General features: G+C 66.4%; 1 protein-coding gene across 6 annotated transcripts in view; it reads left to right on the forward strand.

Annotated features, from left to right (window-relative positions):
- Positions 1-17,336, forward strand: part of HAP1 (huntingtin associated protein 1) — a 28,986-nt gene extending 11,650 nt beyond the window's left edge. For 4 of the 6 annotated variants that reach the window (XM_075911271.1, XM_075911268.1, XM_075911270.1 and 1 more), the window contains 14 exons: positions 7,718-7,794; positions 8,092-8,208; positions 8,547-8,647; positions 9,085-9,193; positions 9,830-9,908; positions 10,109-10,239; positions 10,376-10,450; positions 10,631-10,768; positions 10,984-11,051; positions 11,441-11,647; positions 12,026-12,336; positions 13,384-13,602; positions 14,038-14,140; positions 15,522-17,336. In XM_075911271.1, coding sequence (XP_075767386.1) covers positions 7,718-7,794; positions 8,092-8,208; positions 8,547-8,647; positions 9,085-9,193; positions 9,830-9,908; positions 10,109-10,239; positions 10,376-10,450; positions 10,631-10,768; positions 10,984-11,051; positions 11,441-11,647; positions 12,026-12,336; positions 13,384-13,602; positions 14,038-14,140; positions 15,522-15,972 — 2,186 coding nt within the window. In that variant the 3' untranslated portion in view covers positions 15,973-17,336. Of the gene's footprint in view, positions 1-3,201; positions 3,488-7,717; positions 7,795-8,091; positions 8,209-8,546; positions 8,648-9,084; positions 9,194-9,829; positions 9,909-10,108; positions 10,240-10,375; positions 10,451-10,630; positions 10,769-10,983; positions 11,052-11,440; positions 11,648-12,025; positions 12,337-13,383; positions 13,603-14,037; positions 14,141-14,249; positions 14,305-15,521 lie in introns of those variants that run through there. The other 2 variants (XM_075911272.1, XM_075911273.1) reach the window with 2 other exon arrangements.
- Positions 17,337-17,573: the final 237 nt, after the last annotated feature.

Genomic DNA, 17,573 nt, shown 5'->3' on the forward strand with positions numbered 1-17,573 from the left:
AGGGGAGGGGGCAGATTAGTGCTGGGGGGAGAGGAATTACGGGGGGGGAGGGATTGTCACTGGGGAAGGGGCAGAGATACAAGTGGACAATGGGGAGGGTGTATAGACCCTGGGGGGGGGGGGGATTGTCGCTGGGGAAGGGGCAGAGATACAAGTGGACAATGGGGAGGGTGTATAGACCCTGGGGGGGGGGGGGATTGTCGCTGGGGAAGGGGCGGAGATACAAGTGGACAATGGGGAGGGTGTATAGACCCCTGGGGGGGGGGATTGTCACTGGGGAAGGGGCAGAGATACAAGTGGACAATGGGGAGGGTGTATAGATCCCTGGGGGGGGGGGGGATTGTCACTGGGGAAGGGGCAGAGATACAAGTGGACGACGGGGAGGGTGTATAGACCCCTGGGGGGGGGATTGTCGCTGGGGAAGAGGCGGAGATACAAGTGGATGACGGGGAGGGTGTATAGACCCTGGGGGGGGGGATACAAGTGGACGACGGGGAGGGTGTATAGACCCTGGGGGGGGGATACAAGTGGACGACGGGGAGGTTGTAGACCCCTGGGAACTTAGCCGAGTTTGCCCAGTCCCACTGGCCAGCCCCCGTAGCAGCAGCCTCCCCCCACTGGGATGGCCAAGACCAAGGGCATGGCTGCCCGCGTGTCTCTGATCCACACCCCCACCCCGGGGCAGGGAGGTGGGTGCTGGCTCCTCTCCTTGAACCCGTGTCCCGGCCCTTTAATCCGCCCTCGGAACTAGCCCCATGTAATCTGATTGTGGGACCTAAACTGGGGAGCAAATCCCTGGGCGGGGGATTAGGCGGAGGCTGCGTCTCCTGCCCTTCTCCAAGGAGCCTCCGCCCAGCTGCCCCGGCTGCCCCGGCCATGTGTGCAAACCCGCTGGGCGGCTGGCTCTGGATCTGCTCTGCGGGGGTCCCTGCACCCCGGGGGCAGGCAGTAGGGTCTGGCTGCTTAGTCTGTGCCCAGCACGGAGGGTCCTGTGATGGTCTAGTGGTTAGAGCAAAGGGGCTATGAGCCAAGATGCCTGGGGTCTAGCCCTGGCTGGGGGTGGGAAGTGAGGACTAGTGGTTGCACCAGCAGGGGTGGGCTAGAAGCCAGAGTTACCTTGCGCAGGTGCCTGGGTTCAGAACATCCATTCTGCAGGTGGCAGGGCTCTGCCGAAGGACGTGACGGGCGGCCGTCAGCCCAGCATTGTTGCTGGGGGGTTGTTACGTGAATGCCGAGGGATTCGGGGTGGGAGGGGTGTCTGCATGACTGGCTCTGTGCTGGGGACCGGCCCATTGTTCATTGTCCCCCTGGGACCGGCTTGCGTCAGCCGGTCAAATCTGCCCCGTGGGGGCCCTCCCGTGGCGCTGCCCAACAGCCCCTGCCCACAAAGGTTCCCCCATGGACCAGCACACGCTCGTCCATTATTAAAGCACCAGCATAAATTATTCAAGTCTCCCCTGGCTTGGAGCTCCTGGCTGCCTGCGTCCAACTGTGTTTACAGCCGGGCTGCCAAGTGAGCCAGGCCGGTTACAGCTGCCAGGCAGCCGGGGGAGGTAGGGCACCGTGGGCAGGGCCAGAGGGCAGATGGGCTCCTGCTTAGCAGGCCCACAACTCCCCAGCTATGAGCGTGGCAGCGACTGGCCAGGTGGTGCAGGGGTCCCGGCCCCAACCTGCTCCCCATCCCAGGGGACGGCAGCTCAGAACCAGGGACATTCCCACCCAAAAATCGTGGATCTGCCTGAGCCAGGGCTGGGCGCCGAGGGCTCGTTTGTAGCATTGCCGCTCTGGGGCCGGGGCGCGTGACAAGGGGCCTGGATCCAAACCGTTGCGGCTGATACCACCCTGAGTGGTGGGAAGTCTGGGAATTGTCTGAGCTGGTCACAGACCCCCCTGATTCCCAGGGCATGCACACCCTGCATTTGGGGGAAAGATCTGAGCTCCGCCCATCGCCTCGCGGCTGGAACCAGAGGCCAGGTGCCCTCCCCATGTGCCCCAGCTTCCCCCACTACGCCCTAGAGAGCACCCCCCACCTCCCTGAGTGGGGGAGACCCCATTCCCCAAGGAGACACATTTTCCATGTGCACCCTGGATCCAATAGACCCCAGAAACCCCCCCAGGACCTCCCACCCTCACAGGCTTCCCCGTCCCCCCTCTAGGCTGCAGGTTGAGCAGGCAGGATGCTCTGCTTCCCGCGTGCAGCCGGCGCGGTAGGTGGGGCCGTGAATCTAGCCCCAAGGCCCCTGTTCATCAGCTGCGTTCACGGAGCAGCACCAGGCAGCAGGGGAGTGGGGAGGGGGGAAAGGTGGGCAGCAGCACTGTCTATCCCACATGGCCACGCGTGCCCCTTTCAGACACCAGCCGTGGAATTCGGAGCGTGTGGTGCCGGCCCCGCACCTGTGCAGGGCTCTGCCCGTGGGGTCTGGCCCTGGCTTGGCCCCTTTCTCACCACAGGCTTCTGGGGAGGGAGTGTGGGGGGGGCAGGGCTCAGCAGATACTATTGATTAGACATCCCAGGGCGGGGAGGAAGGATCCAGAAAGGAACATCCCCCCCCCCACACCAAGCCCCCAGTCCCTCCTGTAGGCCAGGTTAGGGTCAGATTTTCAAACAGCGCCGGGCTCATCCCTCAATCTGCAGAGCCAGCTGGGGAGGGAGCCTTTCGCCCCCGGCTTTGCCTCCCCAGCCGGGCTTGCAGAGCAGCACGGAGCCCGTTCCCCACCGACCAGCCCCCAGGGGGCACCTGCCGCTGCCTTGGCCTCCAGGGGCTGGCTCTGCCAGAGGGGATCCTTGCCCAGCCCGCGGGGGGGGGGCGCCGGGTCCCCTGATGCAGCCCCTGCCTCTCCCTCTGCAGAGGGGCTGTTCTGCACCAGGGGCCACTGCAGAAGGATGCAGCTGCAGAGCCACAGGCTTCTATTAGAGCCGATCCATTCTGCAGGGAAAGAGGGGGGGGAGCGCCCATTGACCCCCCCCATAGTCAATCCCATAGATGCAGGGTAAGCCCAGTGTTGCCCCCCCCCCCACCCCACGAGCCCTTTATCCCCAGCAGTGCCTGTGCCTCTCTGAACAGGACACCCTCGCTTTCCAAAGAGATGGTCTAGTCTGTGCTCCCCCCCCCCCCGCGTGCTGGAATGAGATGTGCCCAGCCAGGTGCAGAAGCAAGGGAGACCCTATAAATAGGGGTAGCTGGTGGTGGGCACCCATTGCCAGGGAGTCGGAGCAGGGGAGGGAGCTGGGTTGGCTGTGACCCCCCCACTAGCGCACACACTTTGCACAGATGCTACCTGCTGCTCGGTAGCAGGCTGCCAGAGCTGCATCTTCCCTCCGTGCCGGGGGTTGGCTGCATGTTTCCCCCTGAGCTGTGCGAGGGGGGCGGGCTCTGTGGCCCCCTGGCCATGGAGTTCTGGAGCAGCCCCGCAGCCTACGACGAGGCGAACGGGACCATCGCCCCGGACGGCCCCCGGGATCTGATCACGCGCGAGCTGGAGGAAGGTGAGGGCCGGGGCGGATGGGGGGGCGTTAACCCTGCAGGGTCGCAGCCCACTGGTGCTTTGCACTGCCCCTGCCCTGCCGGGTGGGATGCCTGCTTGGCTACGGGCAAGTGCGGGGCAGGTTCTGGCTGCCGGGCTGTGCTGGGACTGGGGCATCTGTCGCTTGCTCCTCTGCCCTGGCTGGGTCTGGCCGTATTTTGGCACTGGGGCGAACAGTGGGTTGTGCTGCGTTTGCGGGGGCCTGGGGTGCCTGGCCCCATGGCCAGGGTATATTTGGAGTGGCTGGCCCTGCTGCTGTTGGCTTTCGGTCCCCGGGGAAATGAGGCCCCTGCCTGGGGGGAAGTACCCCAGGGCTCTGCTTGCACCGGTCTCCCCCCCCCGAGGGCTGCGCTCCCTCGCGGGGCAGGTTCCTGGGCTGGAGGAGTCTCGGGTAGAGCAGGTGCTGCGGGTGTGGCGTGGGTCTAAGAGCCCCTGACCCGTCAGGGTGTCGGCCCTCCCCTGGTTCGGTCGCAGCCTTGTCCCCCGCTGGGTTGCTTCCCCTGCTAGGGCTGGGCACCGGACGAGTCTGCCCGGCTGCTGCTTCCCTGTGGTGCCCGGTGGGTGCCCCTTCGTGGTCTGGGGCTGCTGGCTGTGGGGTTGGGCGCCGTGGCAGCGGGAGAAGCTGCGCGTGGCAGCATCCGGGGCCCCCCAGGAGCGCCAGGTTTTCCTGGGCTCCTCTGGGGCAGGGCTGGGTGGCCTCATCCTGGGGTAGGTGTTGCAGGGCAGTGGCAGCTCAGATGGAGCTGGGGGGAAGAGGGGGAGTGCGGGAGGCACCTATGTTCCCGCTCAACTCCGAGGTGGAGGGGGTGGCATCGTGTGGGGCACAGCCCCAGAGCGGCTGTTAGGGTTGGTGGGCTGGCAGGGCAGGGGCTGGAGGACCCATAGGCACCGAGGGGCTCCCTGGAAGGGGCCAGGCTCAATGCGCTGTCAGGGTGGCATGGTGAATACAGAGCTCTGTGTGGTGCCCTACACCCCAGGCTGGGGGGCTATGGAGGCTGCTCAGGTAGCAGGACCCCCCCCCCACCACCATGCCATGGCTGTAGGGCCCCTTGGTGTCCTGGTGACCCTGAGGGGGAGGGTCGTCCTTCCCACAAGAGCACAGGGCCGGTGCCTGCTGGGGCGGGGGGAGAAGCAGGGGGTGGGAAGGGCAGTTGATGTTGACACCGCTGTGGGGGCAGAGCTGGGGCTAGGGGAGCAGCAGGGATCCCCAACCTGACGGGTTTCTGTTGCCAAACGATTGGCCAAGCCAACCCCCCTCCCCCGGGGTTGGGGCTGGCGCCCACCCTGTGCCTAGCCCATTCCTGACCCACAGGGGTGGGTGGGGCCGGCCGGGGTCCGTCTCTGCGCGCCCAGCACAAGCTGCACCCCCCAGCCGCGGCACGACGGCCCGCCGCTCACTCCTGCCTTAACGAAGCTCGTGCTCTAATTATTTCCAATTACGGTTCCGCAGCCTGACGAGGCATTGGGGGGGGGGGGAGGTGTCCCCTGTGGAGACTGAGGCTCTGTTGGGGGAGGGGGCCGGCCTCTCGGATGCTGCCCCCGCCTGCCGTGCGGACGTGCCAGCCCGCACGAGGGCCGGTGTCGGGAGCCGGGCGGGGCCGGGGGCCACGGGTGGCGGGATTAGCCGGGTTGTTGACAAGACAGCAGCTGGGCGGAACGGGACAGACTGTTCCAAGGGCCAGCGGGGGTGGGCATGGGGGTGTGTGTGGGGGCATCGCCATGGCAACGCGCCGCTGCCACGTCACCGCCGCCGGGGCCACCGTAATGGGATTTGTGGTCTCTGAGCTTCTCCTGCTAACCCACTTCACGGGCGTCTCGGGTCCTGCCAGCCGGGCTTAGTGCTCTGGGTGGGGGTGGGGGAGAAGAGCTTGCTGACCCCTCACTTTTCCTGTGCAGAGGGTCCCTGCTGAACAGGTGGGGAAACTGAGGCACATGACTTTGTCCCCCACGGCCTGCTGGGCAAGTTGGTGATAACATTGCAAATGGAACCCGGGAGTCCTGGCTCCTGGCGCCCCTGCTCCAACCCCTAGACCCCTCGCAGAAGTATGTATAGAACCCAGGAGGTCTGGGCTGTAACCACTAGACCCCACAGCGCTTGGTGGAGCGTCTCCTATTGCTCTAGGACCTCCCAACGTGCGCCCTGGCAGGCTTTCCTGGTGCAGCCGGCAGAGCAAGAGCTGCCTGCTCAGCGCCCCTGCCTCCCCTGCCCTAGCACGGGCTTCTGCTCCCCTGCCTCCCTGGGGTGTCGCTCTCCCTACGCCCAGCTGGGCCCGACCTCGCGGCTCTCACGAGGAAGTGGGGGCTGCTGCCGAGAAAGGGCCTGGGGACATGCCAGCTCCGCTGAACGTCAGCATGGCTGGCAGCTGACTGTTGCTTAGGCAACCTGCCCACGTCTGCCGTGGCATTGCGCTGGGCTGGCGCTCGCCTGGCAGCTCCCTGCTCTGTGGCGGCTCGGGGGGAGCTGGGGGCTCAGCAGGCGCCACGGACATGGGGCAGATTGGCCGTGGCTGGCTCGTGGCGGGGAGAATGGGCCGTTCTGTGGGTTCACGTCTTGGCTGCTGTCGGTGTTCCCTTGGGTCCATCCAGTTCCCTGCTCCATGCCTCAGTTTCTCCACTCACAGAGCAGGGCAATCCTGACCCCGGGAGTGGAGCTGCCCAAATTCTGTGCGGGGATTCGGGGACCCCGCAATGGCGGGGGCTGCAGCAGATGGGCAGTGACGCTTGCAGGGGAACAGGTCCGTTCCCCTGCCTCAGTTACCCGCTGGTCTCTGCTCTACCCCCTCTGAGCCTGGGGAAGGCGAGGCAGTGGGAGTCTTGCAAGCAGAGAGGGGCTGGGCTGAGACCTGGCAAAGCTCGTTGCACTAGAGCTGAGCCGGCTGGATTCCAGTGCAACCTCCTGGCTGCCCTCGCCTGCAGCTCTGGGGAGGAGCGAGGTGACTGCTTGGGAAGCGGGGGCAGGACGCTGATTGGAAGTGACACGGTTGGGGAGCCTGGCCGGGGGGATAAATAGAGGCTAGTGGTGCCAAGCAGCTTCCGGCCTGGCCCCGTGCCGGGATGTCCCTTCCAATTCTGTCTCAGCTGCCTGGATTTTTCCATTCCCTGCAGACCCATGTCCCACAGAGAGGCCTGACATGCCAGCATGGGGGGCTGTGGGGAAGGGGGCTGCGTGCAGGACCGGCCCACAGTATTTTGGCACCTGAGGTGGGGAGCTCAAATGACGCCCCCTCGCTTGGGCCAAAACTTTGCAAGGTCTCGATTCTGCCTCCTTCCTGTTCTGCTCTCTCCTGGCGCTGCTCTGCTACCTACAGACGCACCAGCAGCAGACACAATTTTCTACACTCCGGGTCCTAGTGGTGCCCCCCACAGTCTGGCACCTGAGGTGGCTGCCTCAGTTTGCCTCATGGTAGGGCCAGTCCTGGCTGAGTGTAGCATCAGGATTGGGGGAGATTCAAGGGGGCCGGGAGGTTCTGTTTAACTTTGGGCTTCGTGGAGACCTTGGCGGGGTTTCTGCCTGGACTCCTCTGCTCACCGGGGACCCAGCTGCTCTGGCCCAGGCAGTCAGCAGAGCGGGGGATCTGTGTCTAACCCCGCCGGGCTTGTCCTCTGTAGCGTCGTTGTCCAACATCTGTTCCCTGCCCACTCTGGGCCTCCACGCAGCCTTGTCGCAGTGGGTCCCGCAGGCAAGCCCCAGGTCCTGCTTCCTCCCTTCTGTTACAAATGTGCTCTGTGTGAGGTGCTTGGCTGGCCCCCGGCCCTGCAGGGTGTGAGCGCTGCACAAAGTTCATTGCACGGCCCTGGGCACAGATGGGGAGCCGAGTCATGAAGATGTTAAGTGTCTGGATCAAGGTCGCACAAAGTTCTGTGGCAGAGCTGGGACTTGACTCTGGGTCCCCCGGTTAGTGCGATAACCACTGCACCATCCTTCCTCCTTGCTGCACCGTCAGCACCACTGACCATCCCCTGCTTCTAGTGTTCTGGCTCCCCTGCCCCAGTTCTAGATTGCACCCCCGGGACTCTCCTGCCCTTGCCAGTCCTGTGCCAAAGCTGTTGCTTGTAGTGATGGGGCAGCTGTTGGCTTCTCCCCAAAGGTGGCTGCATTTTTCAGCCCGTTCCAGGGGGGCTAGGAGGAAGCAGAGGGCTGGCAGAGCTCATGCGACGGGGGGAACCAACTTTCTTTCTTGCTCTTTCGCAGTCCTGTGCTCCGAGCGGGTCGGCCGGGTCACCAAGACCTACCATGATCTTGACGCGGTGACCAACCTGCTGGAGGAGGTAGGCAGAGCTGTCACCCCCTGCCTGCCTGGGGTCTCCACTCCTCCCCAGAGGTGGTGGCAAACCCACCCGGTGCCCCTGCAGTGTCAACAGCCAGGAGAGGCTCCTGGCCTGGGATAAGAGGGCTCTGGATATGGGAGGGAGCTGATCAGGGGATGGGGGAGGAGGCTGGTCTGGGTGGGACGGGAGGAGTCTATGGGGCAGGGTGGGGGTAAAGTGGAGAGGGGCCAGTCTGGGGGTGGGGCGGGTTCCTACCGGGCTGCCTCCATTCACAGCAGCCTGTCGTCCCCCCCGCAGAAGGAGCGGGACCTGGAGCTGGCGGCACGGATCGGGCAGACCCTGCTGAAGCAGAACCGGAGCCTGACGGAGCACAACGAGCTCCTGGAGGAGCAGCTGGAGCTGGCCAAGGAGGAGGTAAAGCCCCCCCCCCATGGGCTTGGGTGGGAAACCCCTCGACCCAGGGGGTTCAGGACCCTATCGGCTGCTGAGCCAGCTCCTCCCATTCTCCCTGCCCCTGCTATGGGCAAGAGGGGGGCTCCGCCCTGGGGCCTGACCCATCAGCAGTGCCCCAGGGAGGGGACAGCTGTGTGTGATGGGGGAATGCCTGCACGTAGCCCCTTAAACCCTCCCCCCCCCCCGTTTATTGGTACCACCTGGACTCAGGCCAGGCTGGTGACCCTGCTGTGAGCAGCAGCCCCCTAGGGACCCTGCCCTGGCTCACCCCCCGTCGTGTCCCCTGTCCCCTCCCTCAGATCGCTCAGCTGCGGCATGAAGTCTCCATGCGGGACGACCTGCTGCATCTCTACACCAACACTGTGGAGGACAGCGAGCCGGCCACGGCCACGGCCACACCGTGAGTGACCGCGCTGCCTGGAACGTGGGAGGGTGGACTCTGCCTGGCCCGCCTGTGCCGGGAGGCTCCTGCGTCGCTCGCGCCGCCCGGCCCGTCTCCCCGGGCCTCTGTCCTGGAGCTCCCAAGTGCTGGGAGCTGCCCCCAGTGGGGCCCCTGCGCTCTGAGGGGCCAGCTCCTTGCACTGGGGCAGCTCTGCCCCTTCCCCATGGCAGGCTGGTGCCTCCCTTTTCCACCTGCCTGGTGCACGGGGCCTGGCTGGTGCTGGGGTCCTTGGCCCCGCTCTAGAAGATGCCCGGGGGAAGCCGCACCCTCCCAGGGGGCTGGGGTTATGGGCACAGCCAGGGGAGGCTGCGGGAGGGGCTGGGCTGGGGTCTGCTCCCTGCCCGGTGGCGGAGGGACCCCGGGTGCCTGGCTGCTCACGGCCCCTGTGCCCCCAGGCTGCGGCGGAACGAGTCCTCGCTGTCCCTGCAGCAATCCATCCAGTACGACGCGCTGCAGCAGAAGCTCAAAGGGCTGGAGGAGGAGAACCAGAAACTGCGCTTGGAGGTGGGGGCCAGGTGGGGGTGGGGCGCTCTGTGTTGGGCTGGGGGGGTGGCTCTGGGTTGGGGAAACTGGCATCAGGCGGGCGGTGGGGGTGGGGTGCTCTGTGTTGGACTGGGGGGGGTGGCTCTGGGTTGGGGAAACTGGCATCAGGGGGGCGGTGGGGGTGGGGCGCTCTGTGTTGGACTGGGGGGGTGGCTCTGGGTTGGGGAAACTGGCATCAGGGGGGCGGTGGGGGTGGGGTGCTCTGTGTTGGACTGGGGGGGTGGCTCTGGGTTGGGGAAACTGGCATCAGGGGGGCAGTGGGGGTGGGGTGCTCTGTGTTGGGCTGGGGGGGTGGCTCTGGGTTGGGGAAACTGGCATCAGGGGGGCAGTGGGGGTGGGGTGCTCTGTGTTGGACTGGGGGGGGTGGCTCTGGGTTGGGGAAACTGGCATCAGGGGGCCGGGTGGGGGTGATGCTTGGCTCAGATGGAGCTGTCGGTCTCAGCGGCTCTCCTGCCTGCCCCAGGCTGGGCGCGGGGCCCCCTTTGCTCCTGCCCCTGTGCGGTGGGCGAGCCGGGGGCTGTTCCCAATGGGAAGCCCTGCGGAGCTGGGAGCCGTCCGTGTGTCTGCCTGGTTAACGTTCCTCCTCCCTCCCTCCAGGCCTCCAGCATCGCCACGGAAACCTGCCAGTACGAAGACCAGGAGCAGCAGCTGATGCTGGACTGTGTGGAGCAATTCTGTATGTTGGCTCGGGGCCCTGCCCACAGCCCTCGCCTGCTCGGGGGGGTGGGGTGGGGGGCTCCCTTCTATGCTGCCCCCAGCTCAGACACCGGAGACTGGGCTCCGTCCTGGAACCCAGGTCTCTGCTGGGCTGGATGGGGAGCCCCCCACAGGCCTGGCTGCCTGTACGGTCGCTAATCCCCTGCCCCCCTCCTCCAGCGGAAGCCAGCCGGCAGGTGGTCTGTCTGTCCGAGGAGCTGGCCCGCAAGGCGGAGGACACGGCCCGGCAGCAGGAGGAGATCAGCCAGCTCCTGGCCCAGATCGTGGCCCTGCAGCAGAAGTGCCGCACGGTAAGTGCCCCGCCCGGGGCTGCCTTGCTGGTGCCAGCCCGGGCCCTCACTGGAGAGGGGCTGCCTGGAGCAGCCGGGGAAGGGGGATGCTGTGGGAAGGAGCGACCGCAGCCCTGACCTGCCGTGTCTCCCCCAGCAAGGTGCGGAGGTGGAGGAGCTGCAGCAGCATCTGGCCGCCACGAAGGAGACTGAGCACAAGCTACGGACTGAGGTGAGTCCCTGAGCTGGGGGGGGAAGGTGGGGCAGCCCCCCCGGGCACCGCACCGTGCTGCTGCTCCAGCCACCGGTGCCCGAAGCCCAGGCCATGCTCTGCACCCTGGCTGTTGTGCAGAGGAGGTGCCAGGCGCCACCCCCCAGGTCCCGCCCTGACCCTTCTCTTGTGCCCGTGCAGCTGCGGGACCTGCAGGAGAAATACGCCGAGTGCGGCGGGATGCTGCGCGAGGCCCAGGAGGAAATCAAAAGCCTGCGCAACCGCAGCCTCCCCAACAGCACCGTCAGCCGCTACAGCCTGGCCAGCCTGGTGCCCCTGGTGAGTACCCGCGAGGCCCTGTCCCAGTGCGTGGCTCCGGCAGTGCTGCCTCAGGGCGAGCCGGGCATTGTGCCATGCACGTGGGGTGCCCGGCCCCGTTGCACTGCCCTGGCGTGGGAGCACGTGGCACACCGGGCGCTCATGCCCACTGATGGCTCCGGGCTGCCTGGCCCCTGGCCAGCCCCGCTGGAGCTCCCGGTGCTCTTTGCCTTCAGGACTCGCTGGCTGCGGAGCTCAAAGGGATCACGAGGAAAGGAGCAGACGGCACGTCCTCGGAGTGCAAGTGAGTGCCCCCTCACTGTGGGGCTGGGCCGTGGGGCAGGGGAACCGGCCGGCTGCTGGGGCACAGGCTTCGCTGTGACTCGTGGGAACCTACAGTGTCCAGGACGGGAGCCCATGTGGCTGAGGTGTGGGTGAAGGGGGTAGCCCCTGGGTGTGGATGGGAGCTGGCATGGGAGAACCCACTGGATGGCACTGCCTGGCAGGGGGAGGGGCAGGCAGGCTGGCCCCGGGACGGGGTGCCCGCTCCCCTGCACTGCCTGGCGGGGGGAGGGGCGGGCAGGCTGGCCCCGGGACGGGGTGCCCGCTCCCCTGCACTGCCTGGCAGGGGGAGGGGCGGGCAGGCTGGCTCCGGGATGGGGTGCCCACTGACTGGCGCTATCCCCTTTCCAGGAGCTACATGCGGGTCTTCGAGACGGTGAAGGCCGCGAACCAGGTGGCCAAAGCCAAGTCGCATGCGGAGTCGCCCCAGAACCTGCCCAGCTCCAAGCCACCCTCGGGCGTCCCCTCGGTGGGGTGCAGCCGGGTCAGCACCCCCCGCACCAGCTGCTACGGCTCCGACAACACCAGCCTGGTGCCGGAGACCCTGGAGAGTGCCCTGTGAGTCCCCCTCCCCCACATTCTGCAGCGGGCGGGGGCCAGGCACTGGCGGGATGGGGCTAGCCGGAGCTTCCGCCCTCCCCTTGCCAGGGTCAGACCTGCACCCCGCCCCTGCCTGGCTCTCTGGAGAGACTCGCTCTTGCAGAGGTTTACGTAGGGTCTCCCTGCTGGGGATCCTGGGAGTACGGGTGCTGGGAACTGGGGTGGGCCTGCAGGGTGCCAGGCCCCAACCCAGCAAGGGGCGAAGAGAGGAAGGGTCCGTCCCATAGACAACAGTGCACTCGTCCTCTGTGCTAGCTTCTGTGGGGCACGACGCCCCTGGCACTGGGCTGGGGGGCCCGGGGCCGGTCCTTACTCTTTCCCGCTTCCTTGGGGCAGGAGCGAGGAGAAGCAGCGGGGCGCCCCGGGCACCCCGGGCAGGCACGACCTGGAGGCGGCGCTGCAGCGTCTGTCCGCCCGCCAGGAGAGCCACGCCTCGGAGCGTTCCTTCTTCGAGACCGAGCGCGAGCAGAAGCTCAGCCAGCTGGCCAGGGACGTGGAGAGCTCCAGCGGGTTCCTCACGCCCGACGAGAGCAGCCTGTCCACGGGCACCAACTACTCGGGCAGCTCGGAGCACACCGGAGGCTCCGGCTTCTCCCTCAGCTCCTTCTACCTGCCTGACAAGCTGCAGATCGTCAAGCCCCTGGAAGGTGAGTGAGGGCCCTGAGGAGCCCTGGGGCGGGTGGGGAGGGACAGGGCAGAGCGGGTTTGGGCGCCCAGGCTGAGGGGAAAGCCTGGAGCCACCTGGAGAGGCCAGCGCTGTGTTCGCGCAGTGGGATGAGCGGGGACGGTGGTGCAGCGGAAGCCAGGCAGCGTAAACCAGCCTTGAACAAGGCCTGGGGTGGGCGTCGGGAGGCCTCGGCCTGCGTCGGGCCGGGAAACACCTCAGCCGCTGGAGCCCATGGCGAAGGGACGGACAGGCAGGCAGGCAAACCCAGGAAAGGCCAGGCAGGGGTGCGGTGGAGCAGCTTCTGTGCCTGTCGGCTGGGGGCTCTAGCCGGAAGCCCCTCGGGTGGCGGCCCCTGAGCGGGGGGGGGGGGGGGAGTCCGCAAGACTGGCTGGGACCTCCCTTGTGGCTGCTGTGAAGTCCAATCCCGTGTCCTTCCGGCCGGTTGGGGGTGGTGGAGGCAGCGACGTGGTTTGGCCTATTTGCTCCGGGTCTCTGCATTAGAATGAGGCGGGGCTGCTACCCCCGGGCCCGCTGGGGAAACCGGCTTCTGAGCCCTCCGTTTTTCCTTCCCCTCCCCCCCGAAGTCTTTAAGCACATGGGGAGTGGACTGGCCCATCCCATCACTTGTCCACTGGTTGGGCCTAATACCCAGCACCCTGCTTTTGGCTCCTTCATTTCCGGTTCCCCCAGCTGCTCCTCTTGCCAAGCACAGCTGGCCGCAGCCTGGAGCTGTCTGCCGTCGGCCTCTGGAGCTGTCCCCGGCACCCTCCGTTACTGCAGCACTTTCTGAATCTCGCCTCTTTTCCCAGAGCTCCCAATTCGGGTCCCCTCCTCCCCTGTCACTGCTTGGCTCCATAGGTTGGTAGGAGCCGCCTCGGAGGTGCTGGGTCTCCTGTGGCAAACCCGGGACGTCCCGGCGCGGGGAGGCCTCTTGCCGTTGTGCCGTCTCCGGTGGAAGCTCCGTGCGCTGTGCCCGGCAGCATGGGCCGGAGCCGGAGCTCTGCATGGCTGGCGTCTCTGTCCCCAGGCTCCGTGACTCTCCACCAGTGGCAGCAGCTGGCCAAGCCCAACCTGGGTGGGATCCTGGTCCCCCGGCCCGGTGTGCTCACCAAAGACTTCCGGCAGCTGGACGTGGACCTGGAGGAGGTCTACAACCTCAACGACCTCGAGGAGGACGACGTGGACTCAGGCGCCTTCCGGGCCCTCGTTACCTCCACGCCTTCCAAAGCCAAGGACTGCTCCAGTGGTGAGTGGGGGCTGATGGACTGGCCCGGGGGGAGGGGAGCTCACCCTGACCGGACCGGGAGCCGGCAGGAGGCCGGGTTAGCGTGATGCTCTGCCCTGCTGGGATGCAACAACCGGGCTGGTGTCCTTTGCGCCGGTCCACCTAGGTGTTTCCATCCTGCCCCCACCCCCGCTGCTACCTCCCCTTCCCGGATCTGTCTGCACATGCGTCTTGTCTCGGTCATGTGTGCGCCCTGCGTCTGGCCCCGCCCGAGAGACCATCGCCCCCCGTTCCCTCCAGCGATTCACCAGCCCCTTGGTGACCCGGGAGCAGGCGTGGGGGCCCCTGCTGACCTGCGGTCAGGGCTCTGGGTCCCCCACATCTTGTCTCCCGTTTGGGCCCAGGTGTCTGTCCACCCCCACCCCCACATTAACCCCGGTCTCCTGTGCATTCCAGTGTTCCACTCCATTAACAACCTCCCCCAGACTCCATCCACATTCACCATCACCACCTGCCGCATCTCACACCCCAGCAAGGAGATCACCACGGTGACACCCAGGTAAGGCGCCCGGGGCCCATCCCCACGGCCTCCCTGCCAGCCGCTCCGCCCCTCTAACCTGTCTCCTTTTCTCCCCCCCTTGGGCTGCTCTGCTGGCTCCTGGTTCTAGGCAGCGACACTCCAGGGCCCTGCAGCCCCTGATGCTCTGAGCGCTCAGTGCCAATGTAAGAGACCCTGTATCGCGCTGGCAGAGCCCGGCGTGGCAGCCACACCCACACGCCTGCAGGGAGGGTCCCTCCAGCAGGCTTATGGAGCGCCCCCTGCTGCCCGTAGGGCAGGATCGCAGCAGGCTTATGGAGCGCCCCCTGCTGCCCGTAGGGCAGGATCGCAGCAGGCTTATGGAGCGCCCCCTGCTGCCCGTAGGGCAGGATCGCAGCAGGCTTATGGAGCGCCCCCTGCTGCCTGTAGGGCAGGATCGCAGCAGGCTTATGGAGCGCCCCCTGCTGCCTGTAGGGCAGGATTGCAGCGGGCTTACAGAGCAGGGGGGACAGCCTCTGGAAGGTGACAAAAGGGGGCTATTGCCAGCTGGCCCCCACTGTGGGGGTCAGGACTAAGCTGCCCCCCAAGTCTGCCCCCTGCAGGCGGTGTGGTGGGAAGGGGGTTACCGCTAGACTGGACTGCAGAGGCTGGGCCAGGCTGCCCCCCAATGGCTGCATGGGGATTCATGCCTGGCTTGTTTCAAAGCACAGCTAGGCACTGGCCAACCCGGCCATCCCCGTCGTGTGGGTTCGTCGCTACGAACCCCTGCTCCCTAACGAGTCAGGGGCCCAGCTCGGCTGGGCCCAGCGCTGGAGCCAGACTGGGCAGCTGGCCCCTCCCGTTAGGCCGAGGGGTTTCTCTGCAGCCTGGACGCTGCGTTCGGAGTTGGAGACTTGGTGCTGACTGACAGAAATGAGCAACTGGCCATCAGGAGCCAGGCCCCCCTGGGCTGAGATTCCCAGCATGCCAGGCTCCCTGTGTGTAGGGTGCCCCTCTGCCTGTGGGGGGAGCAGCCTGGGTCCAGCCTCTGCCTCTGGGGAGCACTCACTAACCCACTAACCAGGTAGCTGCCTCGGACACGGATGTGCCATTAACAGCCTGCTCTGTTCTCTCAGCTTGACTAAGGTAGCTGGCGGCGGAGGGGGGGGGGGCAGGCGCGCTGGGGGCCCTGGGCACTTGGTGTGACTCGGCCATGGGGGAGGGGGCTGGCTGCTGCAGGCCAACGGGAAAAGCTTCGTTAAGCAAACGGGGCTGGTGCCTGGAAAGAGGAGCTCCCTGCCCTGGGGGCACTGGGGGAAGCTCCCTCCCTCTCCCTCCCCCTCCCCAAGTGAGAGCTCTTCTCTCCTAGGCCAGGCTAGGCCACCTCGTACTGACCAGCATCCCCCTTTCCCTCTCCCCCCAGTCTTTATAATACAGTCGTGCCCTCTTGTGGGCCCTTTGAGAGGCTGAGCGCCGCGCCCCCCCTTCGCCAGGCGCCGGAGGCAGGCCCCGGGGCGCCTCTCGGACTCGTCACGCTGCTGCTGGAGCACGGCATCTCTGCCTCGGGCCAGGCTGGGGGCAGCCTCCGAGCACCAGAGTCCCCCTCCTGGCTGCCCCCCTGGAGGGAGCAGTGGGACAGCCTGCGCGGCAGGTCTCTGGGGGGCTCGGCCCGGCCCTTCCTGAGGGACCCTGGGCTGCAGGACGGCGGGGCCGCTGGATCCCGGGACACGAGTAGCATCTTCAGTCTGAACCTGGTGGCAAAGCTGAAGAGACTCGGGTTGGACACGGTGGTGGCCAGAGGAGAGGCCCCGTTCCGGGGTGCAGGGGAGGACCCACCCCCTGCCGGGAGGCCAGCTCCCCCTGCACAGCCATGAAGTGGTTTTGGGACAGTCGGGCACAGGCTGCCGGCGAGCGGAGCCCGGGAGCCGCCTGGGTTGGGCACGGCGCCCAGAGCAATGCGGCTTCCCCAGCCGCCCCCTCCTTTCCAGCATCAGGGCTGACCCCTCGCCCGCCTGGGGTCTTGGCCACCAGCCGGAGCTGGACTCATCGGGCTGCTCTGCTCTTGGTCTTTATTTCCAGCCACTGTCGGCGGGTCCCCAGGTGAGCGTGTAGCCACTGAGGGGCAGGGCCAGCTGCTGCATTAGCTGCTGCAGAATTTAATAGGCGCCAGTGGGGGATGCAACCCGCCCTGGTGCAGCAGGTCTCCCCCGTGCTGAGGGGTGAGGCCAGGCACACAGCTGAGTGGGAACTCGGGCTCTTAGAGGCTGGCTCTTGGTTGGGTAGTAGGTGCTCAAAGCTGGGGGGTGGCCCAGCACTAGCATTGGAGCCCCCGGTTCCCTGCTGGCCTGGGGCGTGGCAGGCAGATCTGTGCCATGCTCCTGTCTCTTTCCCTGCTCCCCAGGCTGGACAGCAGCCCCTTGGCTTCTGGGGCTGTGGGGGGAGCCGCAGGGCGGGGGGGGCAGAGCCACAAAACTAGGCCTGGAAGCTCAGGAACTGAGGGGCACCGGCTCGACAGAGGTAAGCTGAGTGTAACCAGCCACCTCTTCAAGCCCGGAACTCGCCTTCAGCTGGAGCTGGCCGGTGCAGGGGGACTCAGCTCTGTGGCTTATGTAGAAGGCAGCGGTGGCGTCTATCACTGCATGCTCAGTTGAACGCTGGCAGGGTAAAGCCTGGCTCCTCGTTAAGGAGAGTAGGAGGCTTGGGCATGAGCTGTTGCCCCAGCCCTGGGTGGGGGGCAATTCACTACAGCCAGAGGGCCTGGCCCGCACAAGATGGTCTGGACTCTCCACTGGGCCTTGCTGTTGGACTGTATCTAGCAAAACGGCCCAGCCCTGCCAAAGCAATTCTGGCCCGGGCTCTGCTGGAGTCCAGGGCGGCAGGGCTGGCCCGGCCCGGCCTGTACTTGAACCTGTGTCTGACTCTCCCTTCTCCCCCTAGGGCGCAGCTCAGGCCAGCGGCCGACTTGTCTTTTTAAAACAGAGAGATTTTTAAGCAAGTGTTTGTCCCTTATCAATAAACTACACTGAGTGGAGGCTCCGCCTCCTTGTGGCAGGGGCGGGGCCTGCATGCTGCTGGGGGCGTGGCTCTGCAGCACCCCTGTGTGTCTGTGCAGCTGTTGCATGCACCTTTCCCCCAGTCCTGCTCCTGTGGTAAGTCTGCACTAGCTTGTTACACCCCCCACCCCGCCAGTGACGCACCGTAGCTCTGTCTTTGTGGTGAAATAAAGGACTGATTCAGACGTGGCTCCAGCCTGGTGTGTGTGGGGCAGGGGCTGGTGGGGGCAGAGCAACTCCGCAGGTGAGAGGCGGCCGGGTCGGGCGTGGCAATGACAAAACCCTCTTCCCCGTCTGCCTGCTCCCGGGGTGGGGGCTGGCTCCCACTGATGCCAGTGGCTGAGGGGGGCTGGGCCTGCGTGGGGGCGACGGCCGGGCTAAGCCCCTTGGCTGCTCCCTCACTCGCTGGGCCCCTCCGGGCT

Source organism: Pelodiscus sinensis, chromosome 29 (genome assembly GCF_049634645.1).
Source record: "Pelodiscus sinensis isolate JC-2024 chromosome 29, ASM4963464v1, whole genome shotgun sequence".
NCBI lineage: Eukaryota > Metazoa > Chordata > Testudines > Trionychidae > Pelodiscus > Pelodiscus sinensis.